The sequence below is a fragment of the Doryrhamphus excisus genome, chromosome 10 (genome assembly GCF_030265055.1).
Source record: "Doryrhamphus excisus isolate RoL2022-K1 chromosome 10, RoL_Dexc_1.0, whole genome shotgun sequence".
Lineage (NCBI taxonomy): Eukaryota > Metazoa > Chordata > Actinopteri > Syngnathiformes > Syngnathidae > Doryrhamphus > Doryrhamphus excisus.
This window is the reverse complement of record NC_080475.1, coordinates 7,818,042-7,842,571: the sequence shown is the minus strand read 5'-3', so window position 1 is coordinate 7,842,571 and position 24,530 is coordinate 7,818,042. Positions and strand designations below refer to the sequence as shown.

Sequence of the window (24,530 nt, the reverse complement as noted above, 5' to 3'; positions counted from 1 at the left end):
ATATATTCTTTCTACTTGCTATACTCTTTATGAAAGTGTCAAAGTGGAAGTGTAGTATAGGAAAAATTGCTAAATGAAAAATAATAGCTGGCTTATTCTAGAATCCTGATGTCCATGCAGATTCCTCAATGCACACATGTAAATGTGTACATGCTCTAAATGATGATCTAACCCGAGTATAATTCCAATGTTGAGTATTCCTATAAGACAAATGATAGAACATACCTGTCACATCATTTTAAACACGTGTCACTATATCAATAACAGAACAGACTGAATAGTGTAACAACATGAAACCGTGATGAGATTTGTCGTTTGGGGAAAAGCTACAGTATTTAGCATGAAGCCAATCAGAGCGTGAAGGATGACATCACTGCTATGAATGATAAGAATAAGAATGATATGGAAGCGGGAGTGCCTGAGGCGCTAATGGAGCCGTGCATTAACTGGTGATGCGCATCAACAAACCTTGCAATCCAACCTACTTCGGTGTTCCCAACGGCATGTGGCTGTTTTCTCGGAGTCCAACAGCTTCATGCGTGTTAACGTCCAAGTCGTGTTGGAGATAAAAATGTTCCCACGCCCTAACGAGTCCTCCTGAGCTCCTGACCAAGTCAAAGAGAGTTAGCTCATGTCAAACACATGACGTGAACATAAACAATGCTGAGACATGGAGAAGAGGAAGGACTAATAAGCTCTGCAATCAATCAAAATAACAACTTAAAGACAATCAAGTACTTTATAAACACATTACATGGAGGAGAATTAAATGCAATAGTTAAGGGAGATACATATAGTCTCCTTTCCAAAGCTGCAGTAGGTTCCCACTTCTATATATGGCTCGATCCACAGCACCGTGATGACGTCATGACGGAAAGCTCCAAGCCTTTTCTTGTCACCCCGCCCATCGCATCGAGCAAACGATCTTTTTTACCCTGCCGATATCTCTGTCACAACTTACCCGCCTCAGTCATGGTGAGTGATTCCCTCTAAACTCTACTAACAAATGTGTCGATGTACACGCCGTTTAGCGTTAGTGTAGTTGTTTCGGGAAAGTATGTTGGAATTTAAAAGGCGTTTACGTTCGTTTCAAAATGTCGCTGTGCTGGCCGCTTGCTAGCGGAAGTGCAACTTTTTTGAAGCTAGCGTCAGCCTTCACGGTTAAATATGGAAGCAACACGCACACGTTTACGTGGTTCCATGTTGTAAAACATCTTTAATCATGTGTGCAACAGACATGTTAAAGACTCGTTGCTATATTATGTGAACGACATGTTTAAAAGCAGTAGTTACTCGGAGCTAGCTTAGCACCGAGCCGCCACACAAGCCATGTTCACCCAGCTAAATGTGTCTTTCCACAGTCTGACTTCACGGACGATCAAATCCAGGGTGAGTTTTCACTCTTTCACTCTTCGAATGCATGCTGTCATTGTGGCTTGCTTCAGATTAGCCTTTGTCCCTTCTCACCTTGCCTTTTGGCCGCCTCCTGTCACAGCAGTAGCGCTTTTAATTTCCTCTTTATTTCACACAGTTTCATTCCTTTCCACTTGCAACTGCTTGTTTTTTCACAGATTGGGTTTAACCTGCAACAGATTCATGGTAAGTCGGTAAATGGGCGGCTGACTTCGGAAATAACTGCTGGCTACCTTGGAGTCTTAAGGTTTTGCTTTGCATGAAGAACTAAACGCACCATGTGTTGTGATTGGGGCTTCTAGTCGGTCGTATTCCCATAACATTCCAAAACATGCCAGCTCTGACTGTGTTGCGGTGTGTTGTGTTCAGTCATGCATTTGTACTGCCTGTTATGCTAACCGTAGTAGCCATGCAAAGTTCTTTTGTCCATATATCGTCTCTGGTTTGTGTCAGGCTACGGTAAACTTTGCCTTATCTTCTCCAAGACGCTCGTTGTCCCAAGCTTACCCTTTTTTGGTCCACACAAGGATGGACTTGAGTCATTGTGGACATAATTGGCCATGTTTGTTGCACACTCCTCCTCCTCCACTCCTCTATTACCAAATATGGTGTGGGGAGAAGTCCTGTATTGCCAGAAGGGAAAAGGGAAGAGACACATTCCTTTCACCAGGGGAAAAAAAGCTCCATAACACTGCCCGAGCTACATTGGCAGCATTGTTTGGTGGGGAAGTGTCTTGACAAACATTTATTTACTTACACTAGATTGCCCAATTACAGGCTTAACCAGTGCAAAGATAAATACTTAGATAGTGGACAAACTGAAGCGCTGCGTTGGTATTCCAGAATCCTATTAACTGTTAAGTATTGATCAACTAACGTTATGAAGTTAGTAGTTGGCTTGCTGTGATTTGAAGTTGAATTTATAAGATCAAATGCCAATATATATTGCTTTATTTGTTTGTATTTTCTAGCATGAAATTGCTCACATTGGGAGTTTGCTCATGAAAAATGGAAATGTGTGCCTTGACAATCCCACCACGTTTTTGTAGTTCTGCCCCGTTGCGCCCCCTTCCACTGGCGCTGTTGACAGTGGACTCGCTCATCTTCCTCTTGTTGCGCCGCTGCTGTGTCCTCCAAATATGTTCTTATGTGCCTCCAGCTCTCCAACTAGGATTTCCACCTCCGTTTCGCTTCTCCGTCTTCGGCGTCTCAGCAGCCGTGATTCAGAAGAATGGAGCCAAATGGAGGGGTTTTTTTTAGGTCAAAATATTTTTGTCCTTATGCACATTTGGAGTTTCTGGCGTACGCAGACTTTTAGTCAGATTTCCACATGCGGTTGGATAAATGAGGCCCCGGTTCAATACCCGCCGTGCTAGTGTTGTTTTTGGATACAGGAAGAAGAAACGGGAATGACGTGCATTGCGCCGTTTGACGTTCTCAGTGCATCGAGGCGTTGTCCGTGCGCCACTGTTTTGATGGCGATACCCCAGTTGATTCGAGTTAGCATGTACACAGAAACAACCCCACGTGCTCACACATGTAAACGGGTTATTCCAGATGCTTCAGAATCTACCAGAAGGGCTCAATTGTAGATGAATGACCACAATCGTGTTTCTTTATGATATGTCAGCACCAAATGGTGCACTGCCTGCTTCTTTTACTTTTAGACCGTTTAAGCAAGTCATGACAATTTTAGCTGTTTGCTTTGTGTGCTTGCTCATAGTTTCCACCATTTTCATTCCTCATTCTTCTCTTCTATCGTTTTTTGACCCTGCATGTGAATTATTCTACTCATGTTTTTCTTTTTCGCACAAAATACCATCCCTTCTTGTAATGTGTTGTGTTTTCCAGAGTTTAAGGAGGCGTTCCTGCTGTTTGACAGAACAGGAGATGGGATGATCTGTTACACTCAGTGTGGGGATGTCATGAGGGCCCTTGGACAGAACCCCGTCACCGCTGATGTCCTCAAGGTCCTGGGCAACCCCAAAGCTGAGGGTGAAGCTAACATATTACTACATTGCAGGGCGAGGGGGGGGGGTGCTGCTCATCCAACTTGCTGACTGTGTTGTGTTCTCCACGTGTTTTTAGAAATGAACACTAAGATGTTGGACTTTGAGAAGTTCCTGCCCATGCTCCAGACCATCGCTAAGAATAAAGATCAGGGCTCCATGGAAGACTTTGTTGAGGGACTTCGTGTATTTGACAAGGAAGGCAACGGCACAGTTATGGGTGCAGAGCTACGTCACGTTCTCACCACACTAGGTAAGGCTTGTCTAACGCTTGGATAGATATCTGTGCCACAGTCAGAAAAGATGCGTTGAATACCACTGCTCACATTTTTAACTGTACTTAATAATAATAATAATAATAATATACAGTATTGAAACATATTACCACAGTTGTACATCTGATAAAAAGTGAGTTCAATCTGTTGATTTTTCAGGTGAGAAAATGACAGAAGAAGAAGTGGAGACACTCCTCGCAGGGCACGAAGACGCAAATGGCTGCATCAATTACGAAGGTGAGATTGAGGGGCAAAATGTTGGAAATGCAACTTTTTAACCAAAGTAGGCACTAGTGGAGTCCTTTATATACACGCATTAAATCATGGTTGACATGTAGGATAGAATGAACTGACCAAAAGATAGTGTAGTATTCATTTCATTGCCAACCTTGGAAGCACTGCATCGATGCTGGACAGGCCTGTGCTCAGGTGGGTGGGTGTGGATGTTTTCCAAGACATGCTGACTTGACTGCTTTGACAGAGCCTTCAAAGTCACTCCACTCAAAGTGTGTTAACTGTTCTTCCTCCACAGTGTTTGTGCGCCACATCATGTCAGGCTGAGGGCCGGTACGGGCATTGGGTATACCACCAAGTGGCACGAACAGGCTTTCCTCCTTCCTAGCTTTTTAATAATCATCCACTCACAATAGGCCTCCCTAACACTTCAAAATGTAGTTTGCATTCTGCTCATTGGGAAATGGTGAAAAGATGTGCAGGGTCAAAGTAGTAGAACCTGCCGGGAAAGCCTTGTGGTCCTTCTCTGTTTCAGGCTGAATCCCCGTTCCACCCCTCAGCGCCTCCCCTTTGTCTTACCCCTTAAAACGTAGGCCCAAGGGGAAGAAGCTGCCAAGAAATGGGACATTATCATGACATCACCCGTCACCGCTTGCTGGCTGTGACAACATTTCTTGCAAAGATCTCCAATGGCTTACAAGCAGCACTGTAGCAAGAGTTGTAGCTCCGCCTTCCCCTTTTGTTTCAAGTGTGGTCCCCGACGACGGGGTGTATAGCCAGGGCAAGACAAGGGCCAAGGGGTAGACTTGGGATTCAGCCTTAGTTCTGAGGTTCTGGTGGGTTGTAGCCGCCTGCTGCCCCCCCCCCTGCAGCAGTCTGTCTGGTTCTTGGCTGCAGCATGCCCCTCTGCATGTCGGGCCCCTCCTCAGGTGGGGCACGTGGGGGGGGGCACACTAGGTAGCGACTGGTATCATTCAGGGAAAGCCTGGTGCCCACTGTCACGTCATTGCAGCTGGTGGCTGTGGGGATAACATGGCCGCCCCTCATTTGCATGTCAGGGGCGCTAGTCCATGAAGTTCTTCTGTTGGTGTTAGACGTTGCTCTTTCCCCTCCAAGTAGGCCTTTAGCTTTCCCATCATCTTGTTGCCGGCTTTGGGAGAATGGACCAGCCCCCCACTTTTCTACTAACAAGACAAGTTGCACTTACGCTAATTGTTTTCTCCTCTGTGCTGACGAAAGCCAAATTTGTAGCTGGCCGTTACCTTGATCTTCTCCCTTCTCTGCATCTCGGCTTGAGGAAAGCGTTCAGGGCAGATGGCTTCTCTAACCAGCTCCTGTTGGAATGTAGACCTAGCCAAACGCTTTGGGTCAATAGGGGATAGAGATGACCTCACCTCCTTGAACCCTTCTGTCTTTGTATCTGGGCTCAATATGGGTGATGCGCCTCCACATGCATTTCTCATGTTTCCCTTGTCTCCTCTTTCTTCACAGAACTGGTCAGGATGGTCATGAACGGCTGAAGACCAAAAGAATCCGTCGTGTTCTTTTTTCTACCCTTTCACGTTTGCAATGAGCTTCCTCCATCTCCACTTGCTCTTTTCATGGATTTGTCTAAAGATGAGATATGACCTTTGCTGATCATATACTGTACATGACCAACACGTGCATTCAGGCGTTCAACGCTTTTGTTTGCATTCCATTCCAAAATGCGTCCCTTGACACTTCTCCAATTTGGACATGATGGCATATCGTAATAACTACTGCTGGTAGTGTCATTTTTGGATGGGACTTATTTATAAACATACACATTAACCGATGAAGTATCTGATCTACTCACTTCATTGGCCTTTTGAAGTCACAGCAGACCAGTATAATTACAGCCACCCAAACGGTAGGTGGCGTTTCAAATATTTCCCATGGTTTTAATTCACCTTCTCTTGCGCATATCAATAAATGTTTCCTGGAATATTACTGTGCTTCTGACAACTTTTTTCTCGCCCGACATTCAGCGTAGTCTTCAACCGGTGCCTCAATGAAATGGCATCCGCACTGTCGGCAGGCTGACACAAGGGGGCAGTGTTACACTGATATACTGATACACCGTATGGCTAAAGCTCCGTATGTATAGCATATATATAGCATCATTGGGGAGGTCTTGGTCCTGGGAAGTGCTTTTCATAGAATGCAACTTTTTGTGTAAAACCGCTTAATCTGGATCAACAACCACTAAAAGGCTCAGCTGAGCTTGGACGATTTGAACTATGTGGTGTTTTCCATTCCAACTCATACCTTCCAATAAAATCAAACATTAGCATTGCAATTGTAGCTTAAACGAATGGCTAGCTTTCAATATGAAGGTAGGTGTTCGATCCCCGGTGCGGTTTTTTTCCATACAAAGTGACAGTTTTTGGTGCCTGATGTTTCCCTAGTTTATCAGTGCGTGTATGAATGTATAAACCTAACATTTGTTTTTAGAAAGGCGCTTCATGACGGTAAGCACATACTAGTTTTCATTAGAACCGCCTTGACGGATCCAAAATGGCGGCGACGTTGAGGTACAGTAAGGAACTTCTTCTCTACCGTGTGGCTTCGCTAGCTGACCAGGTTGCGGCGGCCCTGTGGCATAACTGCTACAGCGTCCCAGTGAATTCCAATTAAGCAAGATAGATGACATTGAAGTTGAAAACAATATAATATACTGTTACACGGGAAGTGGATCCCGAGTAAGTCTAGTGTAAAACACACAAAATGCACTAATAGTATTATTCCTAAATGCTAGGCTGAGCACTCGGTAGTTAACAGGACAAATGAGTCCGTCATACTCTTAATGAAGCATACCAATGCAAATACAACAGTTATATAAGCCTTTAAGCAACACAGTAGTTTTCCTCCAGGAACTCAATTCTTACGTGGCGCCATGAACACTGACCTTGAGGTCTAAGTCTTTGGGACCTCTTGGATGAGTCGTCGCTGAGCTTGGGGTCATTTTGGTCGGAAGGTTCACCACTGTTCCATGTTTTTGCCATTTGTTATCAATGATGGCTCACACTGTGGTTTGCTGGAGTCCCAAAGCTTCAGAAATGGCTTTTCTAGACGCAATTACTTTCTTTCTGTAGGGGGCAAACACTTCTTCACAGAGGGCCATGTAAGTTTGGATTTAGTTTTTCCCTTCATGATAAAATAAATAAATAAATAAATAAATATAAATATTTAAAACTGGCAATTTATGTTCAGTTGGGTTGTCATTGACTAATATTTACATTTATGGAAGCACGTGTGACAAAAACAACCAGGCAATATAGTCCTGTATTGTCAATAATGGTAAGCTGCCGTCTATACACTACTGATACCCCCCCCCCCCCCCCCCCCCCCAGGAGGAATTAAACACTGGGAAGTAACTACACAGTAATACTGAATGCCGGCAACACAGTACATGGATTTGACATTGTACGTGTTTTTTTTTCAAATGATAATTATACATGTTAATTGTCGGCATTGAAAGTATACAAATATTGTGTGTAAAATATATTGTATAAAAGGCTATGTGGTACTCCAGTGGATTTTGTTTATGGTGACTAAACACGAGATATGAGCATCTTTTTTCAAATGCAGTGTGGTAGCTTCGTGACCTTTTATTTATTTCTGTGCACAAGCAGCCACTATTTCTTTTCATTAGACACCAAGCCGCTATTTCCCTGACTGTGTGTGTGTGTGTGTGTGTGTGTGTGTGTGTGTGTGTGTGTGTATCAGCTTTGGGAGGGCTGCCCGGGTCCACTGCTGAATAGGTTGCCCACTAATTACTTGGCGTGTGCATGTGTGTTAGTCGGGGCTATTGATTATTTTAATCCTCCTATTTGTGAGTGTGTGATCCTCATGGCTCTGCTTTGACAGGGGAATCGCTAATGGGCCACAGCGCAGCCCGTCTCAGACCTCTCTGCTGCTCCAATTAACTTTCAGCTGGGCTCTGCAAGCAGACTGAGGGGTCCCGCCAAGAAATGCTAAGCATTCATCTTAATGCTCAGAGGTAACGAATCCATCCAATATTGTACTTAAACATCCAAAACGCCATCACGTATCTTGTCTAATAAGATTTGGGTTATACACCATTTCTGGTCACATGATGCCATTTTGCAGGGGTGGTGTAGAAAGGAAGAGCCCTCCAAGCGACCACAGATAGTTTGGGGATAATAACAAATAGACTTTACAAATGAAAAATGTCTCGTAACTGACTGGATTTGCAACAAGTGATTTGGCTTTAAACCCACGATAAACAACGTCCACTCGCTTTAGTTTGTTGCTGCAATTGATTGTGATATTGTTTCATGTGAGATTGGCTGCGTTTTGTGGATCCTGGGTGTATTACAAGTTGAGATCAATATAGCGCTATTAATGTTTGTGCTTTGGACAGTGTCTTAAGACGTATTGGAAATCCATGTCGGAGCAGGCGCCGGGTCTGGTCAGCCACAGGTACTTCGATCTGAGGTTGTAAGTCCACAGCGGTAAGCTCCGTATATCCAACTCTCTGCAGTCGGTGCAATTGTAGGTGGAAGTGAACCGTGTGTGTTTAGGACCCTCAGAAGTCCACGCCTATTCACTTGGATTCACTTGGTCCTGATAAGAATAAGGCAGCCGCACATGATGTAGGCATGGATCATTTAATAGCCATTGTTTACCCAACCTGTCCAACATAACAGGCAGCTGAACATCATTATACTCTATATATTACATAAAGACAAAACGAATAAATAAACACGTTGGTGTAATGAACTGTACAACATTTAATGGGGGTTAAACACTTTGGCGCGTCCTTATATTATATACTGTATCCATTTATACACATAATGTATACATAATGTAAACAATGCACTCATCACACACAGCTCCAGTTATAAAAGATGCTGATTCCTTTTTCCTTTGTGACGTTCCATCCATCCGCTCTCTTTGCTGCTCATCCCCACTTCAGGTGAGAGGAACATAACTTGGATGTTTTTGGAATGCGGGAGGAAACCACACAGAGATCCCAAGTGGAGATTCCGAACCCTGGTCTTTCCGATCTCCTGACTGTGGGGGCTACACGCTAACCACTCATACACCGTGCAGGTTTGTGACATTGGCCAAATAAATAAAAAAAAGGTACACCTGCACAAACAAATGAGGTCCACTACAAGATTTGTCATTGTCATACTCTGAGAGATGGGAATTTAACAACACACGTTACTAATTGTTAAATAATATTATACTCACCAAATATTACAAGCAACCTTCCTTTGGATGCAGTGCAGTTTAACGTGCAGCGACAATGATAAACACATCTGTGACAAACGTTAGCAGGATTGTTTTCTACTTGTATTTTTAATACATGTCTTCTATTGTTGTTGTATGTTTATTCACCGGGGGGGTGTACCTAAAGTTCAGGCCAGGGAATTGATTTGGCACAGAGGAAATGTTGAAACGAACACGGTGTAAGTGAAATGAAAGCAGCTTTGGTCATGATTAATGCCAAGACAATTATTGCATAAATAATACAAAATGAATATGGATCACATTAGAATATTTTGGATTACTGCATTTGAGAGCCACACAACGGAGGTTTAATGTCCCTCATATAAATCACGTCATTGTTACGTTCCCTTTGATTCCCCACTTTATTAGCATTTATTAACCATGTGTGTGTGCGTGTGTTGGCGGGCGCTTGCATGCATGCATGTATGTAAAGACATGATGTGTAGGATTACATGCATGGGTTGCGCATGTTGAGGTCTGTATATTATTGTATTATTATATAATAATGTATATTTTGGAGCCGCTATTCTCAGTCTGGGTAGATGAGGAAGCCAGAGAAGGTGCTGTACTTGTTTGTGTTGCCTCCGTGGACCTTGCCGCCATCCAGCTGCACACACACCTCATCCCCCACGTCCAAGTGCAGGATCACACTATTGGAGGCATAGTCGTAATTCTGATCAGCGTCTTGAGCGATGGCGCTGGCTCTTACCTGTCACCAGGAAAGGACAAACCCATTAACAAGTGGATGTAACTGAGCACGCTTACAAATGTAGTATGACAATGGGCTCTAATTTCGAGGCGCAGCGCTAATTTGGTCCAGCGCACCACTGTGCATAACCAATTTGGTCATTTGGTAGACTGGGCTGCACCGAGATGGGCGTGGCGGCGCAACAGGGGAGGTGCCCACATTTTCAGTTGGTGCAGTGACAATTTCCTGACAAAACAGTGCGCTAAAGGGGGTTCTTGGGGCAGGCGAAGCGCACCCTGCGTAGTGGTAAGTTGGCTGACGGCGCACAGTGCACAGAAGTCCCCAAGGGTTTTTGATGACGTGTGTGCACTGTGACTAGGCGCAGGCGAAGCGCACCCCGCACAGTGGTAAATTGGCTGACGTGTTCACAGTGCACACACGTCACCAAGGGTTTTTGGAACTCAACCTGACGGCAGCTGAAAGTACGATGCCAACCGGGGTGTAGGGACAACGTCCCCCCAAATAAATGGCTCGGTGCCTTGTCTACGAAGTTCGAGCCCATTGTCTCCTTCTGAGATTGACAGTCATGCGCATAAACACACGGATAGCATGGTGACCTGTGACCCCAGAGGTAGAGTGAAAGCACAGCCCCTCTTCCTTCTATTGATTGGCTGTCGTAGGGACTCAGGGCGAAGGCTCGGGGACGGAGATGTGATTGGGTTGCGGAGATAAGCAGCAACGCTGGGAATAAGAGCGGAAGAGAGAAACACCATGGCTTTGCATAGCGGCTATTGACCTGTTGCTCCTGATCCTAGACCAGCTTAATATGCACGATATCGAGTGGCGATGCACAAGCCAGACAGCTTTACATTTGCACGCCGCGTGCGAGCGGGGGTTTATTGACCCGAAGGCAGTGGATCTTTACTTGTTTGTTAACACATTTAATTGAGTTTACTCTTTCTCGATGTTTAAGTACACATGCCGAGATTGAGGACCAAAATTGTCTCGCGTTAAAGCCATTATTAGCCATTATTTGATAAGCCTTGTAGACATGACATAACATCCCTATAGTCACCTTTACGCTCGGGGTTAGTATGTTGGCTGCAGTGGCGTGTTCGAATCCTGGATTTCTGGAGGTGTGAATGTGAGGTTGTCTATATGTGCCCTCCAAAGGGTGTACCCCGCCTCCTGGCCAAAGGTTCCATCCTATGCGTAACCCTAATGAGGACATGCGGTATAGGAAATGATCAGCAATTGCACCAGGCTATTCACTCGGTAAAGGTTAGCTTGCGTGATGTGTTCACTGACAGCCGATATCACATTTGCATCTTTGGCCGCCTCTGACAGTGATGCTGTGAGTGCGACTTCCTGTTGACACCACGCATATGTCATCTTGCTCATTATTTGTGGCCAAGTGGCAGGGGACACCCGCCTCCTTTCACCCATCAGGCCGTGGCAGATTCCACACAGATTCCACTTCATGTGTGTCCGTCCTTACAGGGAAATATTCTTTGCTCGTGTAGGGATGCAACAATTGAATTTGTGCCCCAGCCCATGTGACTCTTGAAGGACTAACACCGGTCACGAGTACCAGACAGACAGGCCTGTGGGAGCCAGAAAGCCAACAAAGGACTTTGATAGGGAAGGGGACACGCACTGATCCGTGAGATCGGGGCTGGGGTCCAAGCATGAGGCTGGCACCCCTGGAGCTTGCCGATGGCAGTCCTGGTCTTCGCCTAGTCCTTCCAAAAGACACCTGCAGCAGTGGAGCCCCCAGGTGAGGTGAAAGGTGAAGGACTCGTCTGCATTGTTGATGTGCACAAAAGCAGAGATGGTCTCAAAGAAAGAAGTAGCAGCGTAACAGACTGATCAAGCCAGGCTATTTTGTGAGACCAGAGAGATGGGGGGGGGGGGGGGGGCGGGGGGGCTATATGAAGTCTTGTTTTCATCTGTGGCGCTGTGCTCCACGGGTAATAAAAGTGACAGGATTCATTCACTGTGATATACTGACCTCTTAGAGCGGAGACAATAGAAAAGTAGCTGTTAAACTTACCTAAGGGACCGCCGCACGTAGGACGACGTTAGGGAAGGACTGGCGCGTGTGCTCCGGTTTACTGTGAGAGTGTGTGTGTGTGTGCGTGCGCGTGCGTGTGTGTGAAGGGCTGAAACCTTGCTGGAGTGGAGCTGGAATATTTATTGAATAGATGGGCCTTCTCCTTTGGGAGCACGGGGCTTTCGACAAGTGTCTATAGCATGGAACTATATCCCAGATTGCTTTTCCCTGCCACTCCATGTTAGGCTTTGTAATAGATGGTAGCATGGTCTAGGGCAGCCTTAACGATACCCAGATGGACACAAACTATAATGGTTATGTCACATTTCATCCGAGTCTGATTGCGTCATTGAAACGCTTTGAATGCAATGAGTTTGACTTTTCGGGCTCTAATTTTGTGGCGCAGCGCAAGGTGGAGGAGGGCGGCGTTGCCCACGCAGTGGTAATTTGGTAGGCTGGGTTGCACCGAGATGGGCGTGGCGGCGCACCTGGGGAGGTGCCCACACTTTCAGCTTGGTGCAGTGACAAAACACTTTTTTGACACATAAGAGTATGAAACGAGTACATTTCGTCATCATCCGTAGTCGTGTTTAAAGGAAATGGGCACCTCCCCCATGCCACGCCTACATAAACAGAGGCCTATCTGTAGATATGACGATATCTAGAACCCTACTTTGGGACTAATTCCATTTCACCAGTGGCTTATTAAGATGTCAGCATTAGAATATTTCTTATCGCTACCAGAAAGGGATGACATTTGAACATTATGGTGTGAAGCAACCTGACCTTTACCTGGGTTATTAAAAGATCACATGACAGGTGAAGAACCTGGCAAAGACTATATTACTGTAGAAGACTACAGAACTTCAGAACATTGTATCCATCAAATATGATTTCTTATTCTGGTCTGAGAGGCGTCTATGCTGGAGCCTATCACACCTGACTCTGTGTGAACATCCTGGACCGATTACCAGTCAATCACAGAACATGTTTTTGTTATTTAATATGAAGTTGAAACGTTAAAGTATGAAATGTAACATAATTGTAAATAACCCAAAGAGAAACATGTAGGCCATGATGGTGAAGGGAGTTGGGGTTATAACGCTTTACAACACATAACAAAGCCTACACCAGATACCAACAGGCATGTTTAATTAAATCTGTCAGAGACGAGTCTCCGGAGGTTCTCTCTCTGGAACCAAGCCACTCCCAAATAGATCTCCTTATCAAAGCCAACAGAAATGTTCAATAACTCCAAAGAACACTTTTGGCCACAAAACAAAGCCATCTGCAGCCAAACGCCTCGCAGACATCAGGAGAACAAGTCTAACATGTGACAGAAAACATAAGAAAAAGCATATGCTACCTCCAGCTACTTTGGTCTGGAAGTCCAATTATGGCTCTTCCTAATTCAAATGGATCGGCCAATAGCGCAACGTTGCATCGTGTCACAGACATGGAAGCCACCGAAGTGAGACCTGTGCTGTTCAATCCCAAATCCCCATACTCGGAAGCCCTGTCAGGCTGCAATGATTTGTGAAAGTTAGATTGGGGTGTGAGCACGTCGGCTTCACACACTGTGGGGATTTAGGGAATGTAATAGGTATTGGATCTATGGCAATCCCATGGAAGCCATGCCGCAGTCAACACATCCTCCTAAGATTACCAAGCTCTTGTTCCACACAGGCGCTTCCTACCTGTGTAGCATTTTGGACCAAAATGATGCACTGTAATTATTCTACAGTGAAATCCATCAAAATACATGAAAATCAATGACACAATGCAGTTAGGTTAGTTCTACCGTACTCGGGATGGGTTGTTGCAGTACTAATCCTGCTAGTTTTTCATGGCGTTTTGGTATAGTTGTTCTAGTTTTACTGGGAATCCGCACGTACTCTTCTATGTCGCTCTCCACACCAGCAGCAGCACATCCTCATTATCCTCAATCACACTCATGGTGTGGTGCTTTCACAGATACCACAATCCCCAATATCAACATGACGACACAAGCCACTTCATGTTGCCCAATTAACGCACGGCTCTTGTATGTACAACTGACGTCTAAGAGTCTAACATCTTCACAATATATCACAATTTCCATTTGTATTTTCATGCAAGTATGCACTGAGTATGCAATGAGTTATAATTTTACTTATATTATTGAAGTATTTGAACTAGGGATGTTCCCATCAGGGTGTTGTGCTCCCGATCTCGATAATCCCTGAGTGAAATCGACCAATACCGATACCAACACCAATCACATGTACTCAACAAAAATATCAACGCTACACATTTGTGTTGCTCCCATTTTTCATGAGATGAACTTAAAGATCTCAAATTCCTTCCAGATAAACAATATTAGCATTTCTCTCAAACATCGTTCCCAAATGTGTCTAAATGTGTGATAGTGAGCACTTCTGCCTTGCTGAGATCATCCATCCCACCTCACTGGTGTGCCACACCAAGATGCTCATCACACTTTCACAGCTTCTCCAGGTTGGTCTCTGGGACACTTTGGCATCTTCCATGTTGCAGGTAGTCTTCCATTCCATCTTTATAGCTCTTCTACAACATCACGTCAGTTTTTAGTTTCCTTGTCAAGGCTTCAAATCTCTTTCAGGCAATTCTTTGGTTATCTGGAAGTTCTGGTGAGTCTTGTTTCCATGGCAACTTCACTTGATATTGCCCCTCTTTGTAACTGACTGATGTGTTGAACTGTTGTTGAGCCTCAGTGTCATCTGTTCCATCCTCAGCCTTGTTGGAAATGCCAAGTGGTTCTATTTCCCAGAAACTTGCTGAGGGTCCTCAATGCAGATCTTCATGCTTGCTATGGATACTGGTCCCTGTACTGTCCAGCCAGACGTGGTTTCTATGGCAACGGCAGAATCTGATAGACTTTCCACCTTGCTAGACACAACCTTCCAGCAGTAATCAGCACCCATCAGCACTGACAGCTCCAGTTCTTCATCACCACCGCTTGAAACATCTGCTGTCGCCCAACCTTTCCCTTCTACGTGCTTCCCCACTTGCTCCCCTGGGACCTGGATAATGCCAAGGCTGACTTGGGGGATTTCCATAGCTTCAATCTCAAGGGCTAGGTCTTGGTAACGGATGTTTTGCAGCGTTAGATTCCCACCATTACCTTCCATTGTAACTGGAGAGCCCCCGCCAAAGGTGAGGCACCTCAATGGTGAACTCCACCTCAATGTTTCTTTTCTCACGGGTGGTAGTCCTTCTAACGCTAACGCTAATTGTTTCCCAAGCACAAACCGTCAGGCGGCGCCCCTTCCTCTTTGTCACCAAGCTTACTCCAACTTTTCTTTTCACGTGCTTTTCTTTTCACGAGTGTTTTCTGCACCTACTTCTGACTTGTACTCTCACTAAATAACCACCCTCGTGGCGCGTCTGAACCGCTGGTGTGGAGTGTGGAGATGTTGCCTTAAAAAATAGTAACCAGAAATTCCCTTTAGTGCCACTATTGTTGAGGCACGATGAACATGCCCGCGTCCTGTTTGACCTTCAGCCCATACTGTAGTTTGAGAAACGCAGCGCTTTTGCAGTTCATGTTGAGCCACAAGCTGCAAACAATTTTGAGCAGAACTAGAAGAATAGAAATGAAATGGTGAGTTTAGCTTGAAAGCTCTCTCGACAAGACCAGTCTCCTGTCTACTGAGTTTCAAATGCCACTTGCTAGGCTCTGCTGGAGAAACTGAAGGACCAAGAGAGGCTTTTTTATTGCCATTTACACGCTGCTGCCTTGGCATACTGTATGAGTCCCAACTAACAAGTGTTGGTTTTAAATACACTTGTTTTGTGAAAGTGGTAGGAGTGCTGAGCTGCATAAGCAAGCATGAGGTGGGATGCCTGATGAACACCGCCTGCCCAAATCCATTTTTGAGATGAACAAGAATGCAGCAGCCACTCATCAATGGACGCTTTTTTGAAAATGCTATTTCTATTCTATTTCTATTTCAGGCCAAAGGAGAGCACAAGAAAAACAACAAAATGGTTCTTCCTACCGCCGGAAGCGTTTCATAGTCCCGAGGTGACTTACTGTCTGTACCACCCTGACAGCACTACATGGGCTACAATAAAAGGCAACCAAAGCAAAATGGTGAGTTGAGTTCAACTTTATTCTACTATTTAAAAATACATTGACACTCAAATGAATCTCCCACAAAGCCATGAAAGTCCTGCCATCAAACATGCCCCGTTCCCGCTCATCATTGTCGGAGTCAGCCTCGTCGTCAGGTGACTGTTCAGCAATGATGCCGGCTTTCGCCAAAACGACACAAGACCAAGTATCGACAATCCATTCGCATTTGGTGGCGTAACTCGCCCGACCCTTCGCTTCCCTTTGACGGCCTGTTTACGCTAATGTCCTTCTTCTTCACGACTTCCTGGTAGATCCTCCTGGAACGGTGGCAAGCTCTTACTTCGTTTGCTTCTCGTGGCAAGATGGGCGTAATGTTGTGTTGCAACGTTAAGCGTACGTACTATACAGTTGGTTCATCGTTGCCAGCGTACGTATTATGGCCAATGGTCCAACACTCGTCTTTTAAGTGCACCTCATAGCGCAGAAAATACGGTACTTCTGCTTCCTTCTACCAATTTCAGTATGAGGCTCCGCTTCTCCTCCCACAGAGACAAAGCGACTGTAAGACGGACAAGTGTCATTCCGTTCAAAGATGGTTGTTTGGCATAGACATGGGATGGACGGAATTCTCAATTTAGCACTTCAGGGTCTAAAACCTTTACTGTTTAGCTTGTTTGTGGAATTTGTTACAGCAGGCTCAATTTCAGTTTCATTGGGAAGACGTTGGACTGATAATACTGGTAGTGTAATACTGGTACTGTAATACTGGTGCTGTATGTAGTACCGGTGTCGTCCTTACATTCAAAAATGTATCCTTGAAAGATGCAGTACGTGTCAGAATCATTGAAGTGTTTGCTTTTGTTTTGTCTTCTCCTGGTCGACCTTGTCCTCGGCTTGTCGGGCCGAAACGTAGAGGGTGGGTGTCCGTTGGTTACTGCTGGTCCCGGCCTTCACTGCTGGCCTCCCTGATGCCTCGTCTACCAGTCCAGCGTCTCCACACCTCCATTAAGTCATCTATCTTCTTCTCGTTCACCCCCCCTGTCGTCTTCCCCCCCTTTTGTTCGCTCCAAGTGGATCTCAGCGTGTCCCTGTCATGTCCAGCCAGGCGCTTGCTTTTCATTCACTGTCACTCTGTCCTGAGTGTGATTGTGTGATTGTGTGTGTGTGATTGTGTATGAACGTTAGAACAGAATACAGGAAAGGTTTTTCCTTTGTTTCAGTGTAGTTTGCCACCAATGAAGTCCAAGCCCCGTTGATGATTTCAAACATAATCAGCCTGTCAATCATCGTCCCATTTAGCCACCGCCCCAGGCTGACTAGCCTCCAGCCCCCAGTCTTGGCTGTATCTCCAAATATCATCAAGTATTCTGCAGCCTCACACCCTTTTTTCCTTCCCCACGAGCAGATCGCTTTCTCTGTTCTCCATTAACCAGCCTGTTTAAATAGTAGGCCACCTGACGGGTGTCAGATGGAGGTTAAACACTTGAATTGAATGAAAATATCATTCATGGAGACTCAATGAAGAACCATTGGAGGGGGGTCAGAGCAGGGGGGGTCAGAGCAGGGGAGTATCGCGGGTGTTTAGGACATCTAATCTAAAATGTTTCAATTATTTATCAGGCAAAGATGACTTGAATGAAAATAATGGACATCAGACGCCCCCCCCCCCCCAAGCTCGTCGCTGTCTCGTCTACTGCAGCCTATCAAAAGGACGGCGAGGACAAATTATTTCAAACATATATTTTATATATGCTCGCGTGAGAATAGTATTGTGTATTGGGGGTCCTGTGATTAGATGGCAGCGATTGATCCAGCCCCCCCCCCCCATCAGTCCCCCTGTCTTTAATTAGCGTTTGGGGAATGCCGGGCCGGATGACTGGACTGTCAATTGAGCATTTATTATTCATTTGTCTGAGGTGCGGAGCGGCCGGTCCACGCCGTGACGGACGTCTCTCCTGTGCTCTTTTGCACTTCTGTTTTGGCGCTAATCAAACTCCGCGTGTGATCCCCGCTAATTGGACTCTTCCATTTTGGCGCGCCTGCCTTCCGCATTCTGCCACTTGTCACTTGGCCAGCGCTCACGTGCAAATGCAAATATGGGTGGGCGCTGACGGCGGCTGTATGAATTCCGCCTTTAATGAGGAGGCAGATTGCACCTTCATTCCTCGTCTGTCATGTGGCCACCTGCTAAGTGGAATGTGCTCGGAATGTGACGAGCTCAATGTCGGAGGTGAGGCGAGTCGGCGGCGGAGAAGCGAGTACGTGTCGGGCGTCGCCGAGCGTGTGTGCGTACATCCACGGGTAAACATTATCGTGCAAACTTTCATGCAGCCACAAACACGTTTTACTAACCAGTCCGTTCTTCTTCAGGTCCGCCCACATGCTGGTGCCGTCCCCGCCCCTCATTAGCACGTGGTAGGTGAAGAAGTAAATGCCGGGCAGCGGGCAGGTGAACTTGCCGGTGCTGGGCTCGTAGTAGTTCCCTACGTTGGTGACCACGTCGTCAAACTTGAGTATTTCGCTGCCCTCGTGCTGCTTGCGGAGCCCGGCGTAAAAGGCGATTTTGGGAGTGTAGAGGGAAGGGGAGTAGCCGCCAGGACCCGGACCCGGGGGACCTTGGGGCCCCGGCTTGCCTGGCTCCCCTGGAGGCCCACGTGCTCCCGGGGGGCCGGGGATCCCCGGTGGGCCCCGTATGCCCGACTTAATCTTCTTCCCAGAATAATCCTGGGGTGGCGGGGACACCGCCGTTAATTCCTGGCCCGGCTGAGAAGTGGCGTAGGGACCGCAAACCATCCTGCAGCTTCCCAGCATTTCATAATGGCTGCCATCGCTTCCTGCCGTCCCCCCTTTGGTTGTGTGCACCAGCAGAGGGATGGCCACCAGCAGGATCAGAACCATGGCGACGCCGACCGCCGCTCCGATCACGCGTTTCCTGCGGCTGAGCCGGGAAGCGGCCAGCGTCAGGAAGTCCTCTTCCCCCTTGACCGGAATGGTGCCCGCCAGGGTGAAACCTCTCAAAGGACCGGTATCTCGTGGGAAGGAGGGGGGGGGGGTGTCCTGGGAGATGAGCCAGGCCAAATGGCGGACTGCCAGACGGACACGAGCAGATGAAAGCGTCCAAGAAAAATGATGCTGATGTCCACGGGAGAAATAATCTAAACGTCTAAGATTGGAAAGATGAAAATGGAAACACTATTGAGTTGAAGGTCATGAATATTTTGGGCTCCGAGGAACTCATGATCTGATGAAATCCTCTTCACTTGGATTTGGGTCTAATGCTTCCGTTCATTTGTTTGCATTAAAAGAAGCTGGTGGTTTCATGCCGCCTCCAAATGGACCTCATGAGAAGCTCGTCCTTTGCTGTTTGCATTTGCAGAAGAGCCCTTAGAAGAAGTTGACCAGCAATCTTCTCCTTGGCATCGTCTTTGTTTTCCAGCCCAATAAAGGATAGATTCCTCCTCTGGGATCTACAGCTGCATTGGAGGTAGATAGCAAAAATATACGTTTAAAAATGCAAGCAGTTATTTCCATTTCCTAACAAGTTTAGTAGCATTGACGCCTACGAAGGCCTACCAAGGTGTTGTTCATGAAGGACAAACATCCTTCCAAGTCTTTAGGCGCTCCAACGTTCACAACTGAGAAAGTAAAAAGCTGCTCACCATCGCTCCGGGTAAATCCCGGGATAATCTTCAGCGCAGGAAGAGCAGCGTGGCGCGAGAGGCTCAATTAACGGCCAGTGTTCCCTTCTGGTGTCCAGGTAGGACGATGATGACGTCAGGTGGAGGTCAGTCCTGAAAGACACTTCACAAAGAGGTCCATCAGAAGGATGCGCACGCTGTGGATGTCCACTCATCCACTGAACAGACCGCCGTGTTGGCAGACACCTGTTAGAGCGGGACTCTCTCTCTCGCTCGCTCTCTCTCTCTCTCTCTCTCCCCCATCTCTCTCTCCCCCCATCTCTCTCTCTCTCCCCATCTCTCTCTCTCCCCATCTCTCTGTCTCCCTCTCCAAACAGTGTGGCTAGAGATACAGATGGCGGAGGTTAACTCCACTTCCCAGCTAGTATTGATGATGATGAATAGAATTGAAAGCATATGTTCTGGAGTAATCCAAATAGATGGAAAGTCCATTATCCAATCCCGGATTTTGGGGGTCAAAGGGAGCGTTCTCTCTGCTGTCTATGTTGCATCATGAATGAAGCCGCTGCAGTCGGACAGGAAACAACTGAAGTATTGATCTTTTTCCACATTGATATTGATCAATACTGATACCAATGTTGGTTTCAATATTATTGATATTTATTGAAAAGGTTTGTGAGGACACCTGATGGCTTCCATCACCAGTCCTGGAATACTTCCAGATCTTCTCAGATATTCTGCTGTTATCCACAATTGGGCATGTAAAGATGCTTTAATGGTGGGAACTTCAGGTTTAGTTCCACTTTTCAGTTGCTAGGAAATGAGGGAAGAATCTATGGGGCAATTATTTATGCATTTTTCCATTTCTGTGGGCCCCTCTTCCACTTCCACACTTCCCAGGCCAACTGTGAGGCATCATCCCTCCGGCGTGTTTTGTGTCTGGACCAGGGCACCCCCCCCCCCCGAATGGGCACCTCAGCAGGGTGGCGAGGAGGCCACATCCGGACGAGGGTATGTTGTGCTTTATTTTGGAATATCCCACTCTGCATTTCCGTGACTGATTGGGCAACATAAGACTACACTTCCTCCCTTTTGGAGTTGATTTCAACCATTTTTTGTTTTCTTTTCCAGCCAAAATGTGTGATGAAGTGTGCTGAAGCAAAAGCGGATGTTTTCATCTTCCTGCGTGTGGAGGCGAGGACAGATGTGGCTGACACTGGTTGCCTCGCAATGATTTGTGAGTAACGGAGGCTAGACTCTAAACATTCTTCCTGTGTGTGTGTGTGTGTGTGTGTGTGTGTGTGTGTGCGTGTGTGTGTGTGTGCGACTTGCATCCGACTGCTGCAAGGCCTCATTAGCCAGACACCCTGTCCTGCACGTTGTGCCGAACCTTTGCCTCACACACAAACACATGATCCACATATCGATACACATATTGGACATGGTTGCCAGGTATACAAAGAGCGTGTTCACCATTAGTGATGCACGCCGTCCACGTCCTCCCCTTTTGTAATGACAAAATATTACACGTACTGAAGTGTATATACTATGTAGGACTATCTAGTTACTATCTAATTACCCCACTTGGTACCGTGTCACATTCACTGCTCATATAACCTTTCATCTTGGGAACATTTTGGGCTCATTGAACTCATCATTTCCTGCTTTTCCCCGCGGTCACCCGTCTGACAGGCTCGATCGTGACTTTAAAGTTTAATGGCGACGCAGTGGGACCAATAGGGACAGGTCTACATACAGTATTGATGACTCCCTTTCATCAAGCACCACCTTGTCCCCCTCAAATACGATGAGCGCTGGCTGGGAATATGGGAATCTGATCCCCGCAGACACGGAGGGCTGGATAATCACTCTCCTGGTCGGGATTTAGCGGGAAATGGTCCGGGAGGATTGGCTTTTCCACTGATGGGACGCGGCATCCGTCCCAGGCCGGTTTAAGAACCAGAGTGTGGTTATCTGAACAAGCTGAAGAGCTGCTGCTCAGCAGGTGGGACATCGGCATGGCCGTCCGTCAGAGGCAATGAGCTCACAATGGATTTTTAAAGGCTGTTCAAATATTACTGAGCTGATGAATATTGAAATATGTGCATGTCTCCCAGCTGTCCGTCTCCCTTTGTGCTCCCTCTTGTCTGATTTGCTCCCTCTTCACTGTCACTGAACATTTCAATAACATCCGCTGTGTTGACGGTTGAAATCCAGGGCTTTGGCTCCATGGCCGCCACAAACTAAAGCCAGAGTCATGTGAGGAGAAGTCCTGCTCCTGTTTGACTTATTGTCTTATTTACAGATGAATGTCTTACAATGAGATGGACCGAGTAAATCTCTGCCTTTGTTTTGCTTTTGCATCATTTTACTTTGCGCTTATCTGTGCTCCGTGTAAACAAGTGGAGAGAGAGAACAGGAACTTATTTATGGACACATTACTCATGGAGATTTTTTCCTCTACTATACAGCCGGCGTATCCGCATGGTTTCCGATACTAATTCTTCAAATCAACCAACCGCAGCAACATTTAAATAACTCCGCACTGTTCATGTGGAACACTCGGGAATTTGCACAGCACAAAATAAGTCAATTGTTTCTTACCATGGAGGTGATCATCAATGCTTTATATGGGCTGTACAGGTATGTCACAGGTTCACAGGTTCAGCTGGACTTTGGGGAGCTGACAGGCCAGTCACACAATACACACAATACACACAATACGCACAATACACACGATACGCACAATACACACGCTGCACGCAATACACACAATACACACAATACACACAATATGCACACTGCACACAATACACACAATACACACAATACACAACATCACAAGGAACGGAGCAACCAACACGTATTGATCATCAGTTTTGAGGGATGATGACACCTTATCCCCGAGAGCGCATCACCGCCACAGGGTCATCACTCCCGGGGGGTGGGTGGGGGGGGGATATATTTCCATTTAACACTGACAGGAATTCAGCTATCAAACTGCCATTCTTTGCTATGGAGATCACTCCCTTGTAAGTACATTCAGGGGCCATGGGGGGGGGGGGGTAAACTGGCATAACGGAGACCTTCTGAGTACTGCAAAAAGAGGAAACATGAAGGTGTAGTACAACAAAAGTACAACATCAATTGCTGCTTAAAAGCCATGCATGCACGGGACAACGCCTGGGCGCTATATATAATATAATAAATATAATTATATAATCATATAATACAGCCTGGGCGCTATATTTAATATAATAAATATAATTATATAATCATATAATACAGCCTGGCTGCTATATATAATATAATAATATAATACAGCCTGGCTGCTATATATAATATAATCATATAATACAGCCTGGCTGCTATATATAATATAATAATATAATACAGCCTGGGCGCTATATATAATATAATAATATAATCATATAATACAGCCTGGGCGCTATATATAAGATAATAATATAATACAGCCTGGGTGTTATATATAATATAATCATATAATACAGCCTGGCCACTATAAATAATATAATAATATAATTATATAATTATATAATACAGCCTGGCCGCTATATAATTATATAATTATATAATACAGCCTGGGCACTATATATAATATATATAATATAATAATATAATACAGCCTGGGCGCTAACCACTCAGTGGGCGTGCAGCCCCAATTATTTCTTTTTTTTTTAAATCATACAAAAGATTTTGTGTTTCAAGTTAAACATTTTCCAGAACTTTCTTTTTGGCACTTAACCAAAAATGGCGGATGAAAACATGCTAGCTTATGTACTGCACTGGCACATGCAAAGGTGCGCATGGGACACCCCGGGGCTGGGGCCTGATTACGGGTCCTGGTTGAGATTGACAGTGTGTAGATTGAGTTCCCCTGCCAGTCTAATAACCATCCACCATGCCACCGTCCAACATTTATTCATCACAATTTGTCATCTTTCCGCTCCCTGACTTGAGCCGTGTTCTCTTTCTTCGCCTCGTCTCTTTCCGTCCCAGCAGGGCCAGTTATCCCACCCCCCCCACCCCCCACTTTAGGCTGAAACGCAGAGAGATGGTCCAGCCTACATCAGGATGTTTTCAGGATGTTGTCATTTCATGAAATTGTGTTTAGCAACAAGCTGCGTTGTGTAGAATGCTGAAGATGGAATTCAGGATTTATAATTTACCATTTATGGCAACAAGTCCGTTTCTCAACCAAACTCAGATTAACTGGGATAGACTCCGGTTTACCCGTGACCCCAATGCAGGGGCGGACTTACCTTTAGGCAAACAGGCAATTGTTTGGGGCCCGAGAAGTCCAGGGGCCCTCCAACGTCTCATAAAAAGTGATTAGACCCCGAGGTACTTAAACCCCTCCACTTGGGGCAGGATCTCATCCCCGACCCGGAGATGGCACGCCACCCTTTTCCCGGAAAGAACCATGGCCTCGGACTTGGAGGTGCTGATATTTGGATGGATTTATTTTGGACCATAGATCTGGTCAGCTCTTCGTTTGATTCCAATACGATGGTGCGTTCATGACCATTGGTGCCAATCCAGTAATTGGTGAAATAGCGCCATGACTGGAGTGCAATCACATCTCTGTCAAGCGGCCTTGACCCTCCTCGAGTGGTGATTTATGAGGCAGACGCTCCCTGAGGTGTTCCTCCTCCACTCGGATACTGTGGCTACATTTATGCTGATGGTTGTGACACTTTACAGATTTTTCATTTACCTTCAAGTCGTGTTTAATCACTGAGCTGGCTCAAGTTGGGCTTTTCCACAAACACGCGTAAAACCACCTCGGTCAGCACATCTCCAAATTTGGAATGGCACCG

At 46.0% G+C, this 24,530-nt stretch overlaps 2 protein-coding genes across 4 annotated transcripts; one reads left to right on the top strand and one right to left on the bottom strand.

Moving 5' to 3' along the window:
- The first annotated feature begins 867 nt into the window (after window positions 1-867).
- On the top strand, window positions 868-5,902 carry LOC131136493 (myosin light polypeptide 6-like). Of its 3 annotated transcripts, none has more exons than XM_058083373.1 (7): window positions 868-975; window positions 1,362-1,389; window positions 3,265-3,408; window positions 3,502-3,675; window positions 3,857-3,934; window positions 4,230-4,264; window positions 5,423-5,902. In XM_058083373.1, the coding sequence occupies exons 1-6, from the start codon at window positions 868-870 to the stop codon at window positions 4,256-4,258; spliced, it is 561 nt and encodes a 186-aa protein (XP_057939356.1). In that variant the 3' UTR covers window positions 4,259-4,264; window positions 5,423-5,902. The 3 variants fall into 3 exon arrangements, with proteins under 3 accessions (XP_057939356.1, XP_057939358.1, XP_057939357.1); XM_058083375.1 differs by having other exon boundaries at window positions 4,230-4,277; XM_058083374.1 differs by lacking the exon at window positions 4,230-4,264.
- Window positions 5,903-8,634: 2,732 nt separating this feature from the next.
- Window positions 8,635-19,236, bottom strand: LOC131136496 (complement C1q-like protein 4). Its single transcript, XM_058083378.1, has 2 exons — window positions 18,404-19,236; window positions 8,635-9,923 (listed from the first exon to the last, which is right to left on the bottom strand). The coding sequence occupies exons 1-2, from the start codon at window positions 18,947-18,949 to the stop codon at window positions 9,744-9,746; spliced, it is 726 nt and encodes a 241-aa protein (XP_057939361.1). The 5' UTR covers window positions 18,950-19,236; the 3' UTR covers window positions 8,635-9,743.
- Between the last annotated feature and the right edge of the window lie 5,294 nt (window positions 19,237-24,530).

Coding starts and splice junctions, on each gene's coding strand:
- LOC131136493 (XM_058083374.1), top strand. CDS start 868: ATGACGGAAAGCTCCAAGCCTTTTCTTGTCACCCCGCCCATCGCATCG. Junction 1,390..3,264: donor CACGGACGATCAAATCCAGG/GTGAGTTTTCAC, acceptor TGTGTTTTCCAG/AGTTTAAGGAGGCGTTCCTG. Junction 3,935..5,422: donor TGGCTGCATCAATTACGAAG/GTGAGATTGAGG, acceptor CTTTCTTCACAG/AACTGGTCAGGATGGTCATG.
- LOC131136496 (XM_058083378.1), bottom strand. CDS start 18,949: ATGGTTCTGATCCTGCTGGTGGCCATCCCTCTGCTGGTGCACACAACC. Junction 9,924..18,403: donor ACCTGAAGAAGAACGGACTG/GTTAGTAAAACG, acceptor TCCTGGTGACAG/GTAAGAGCCAGCGCCATCGC.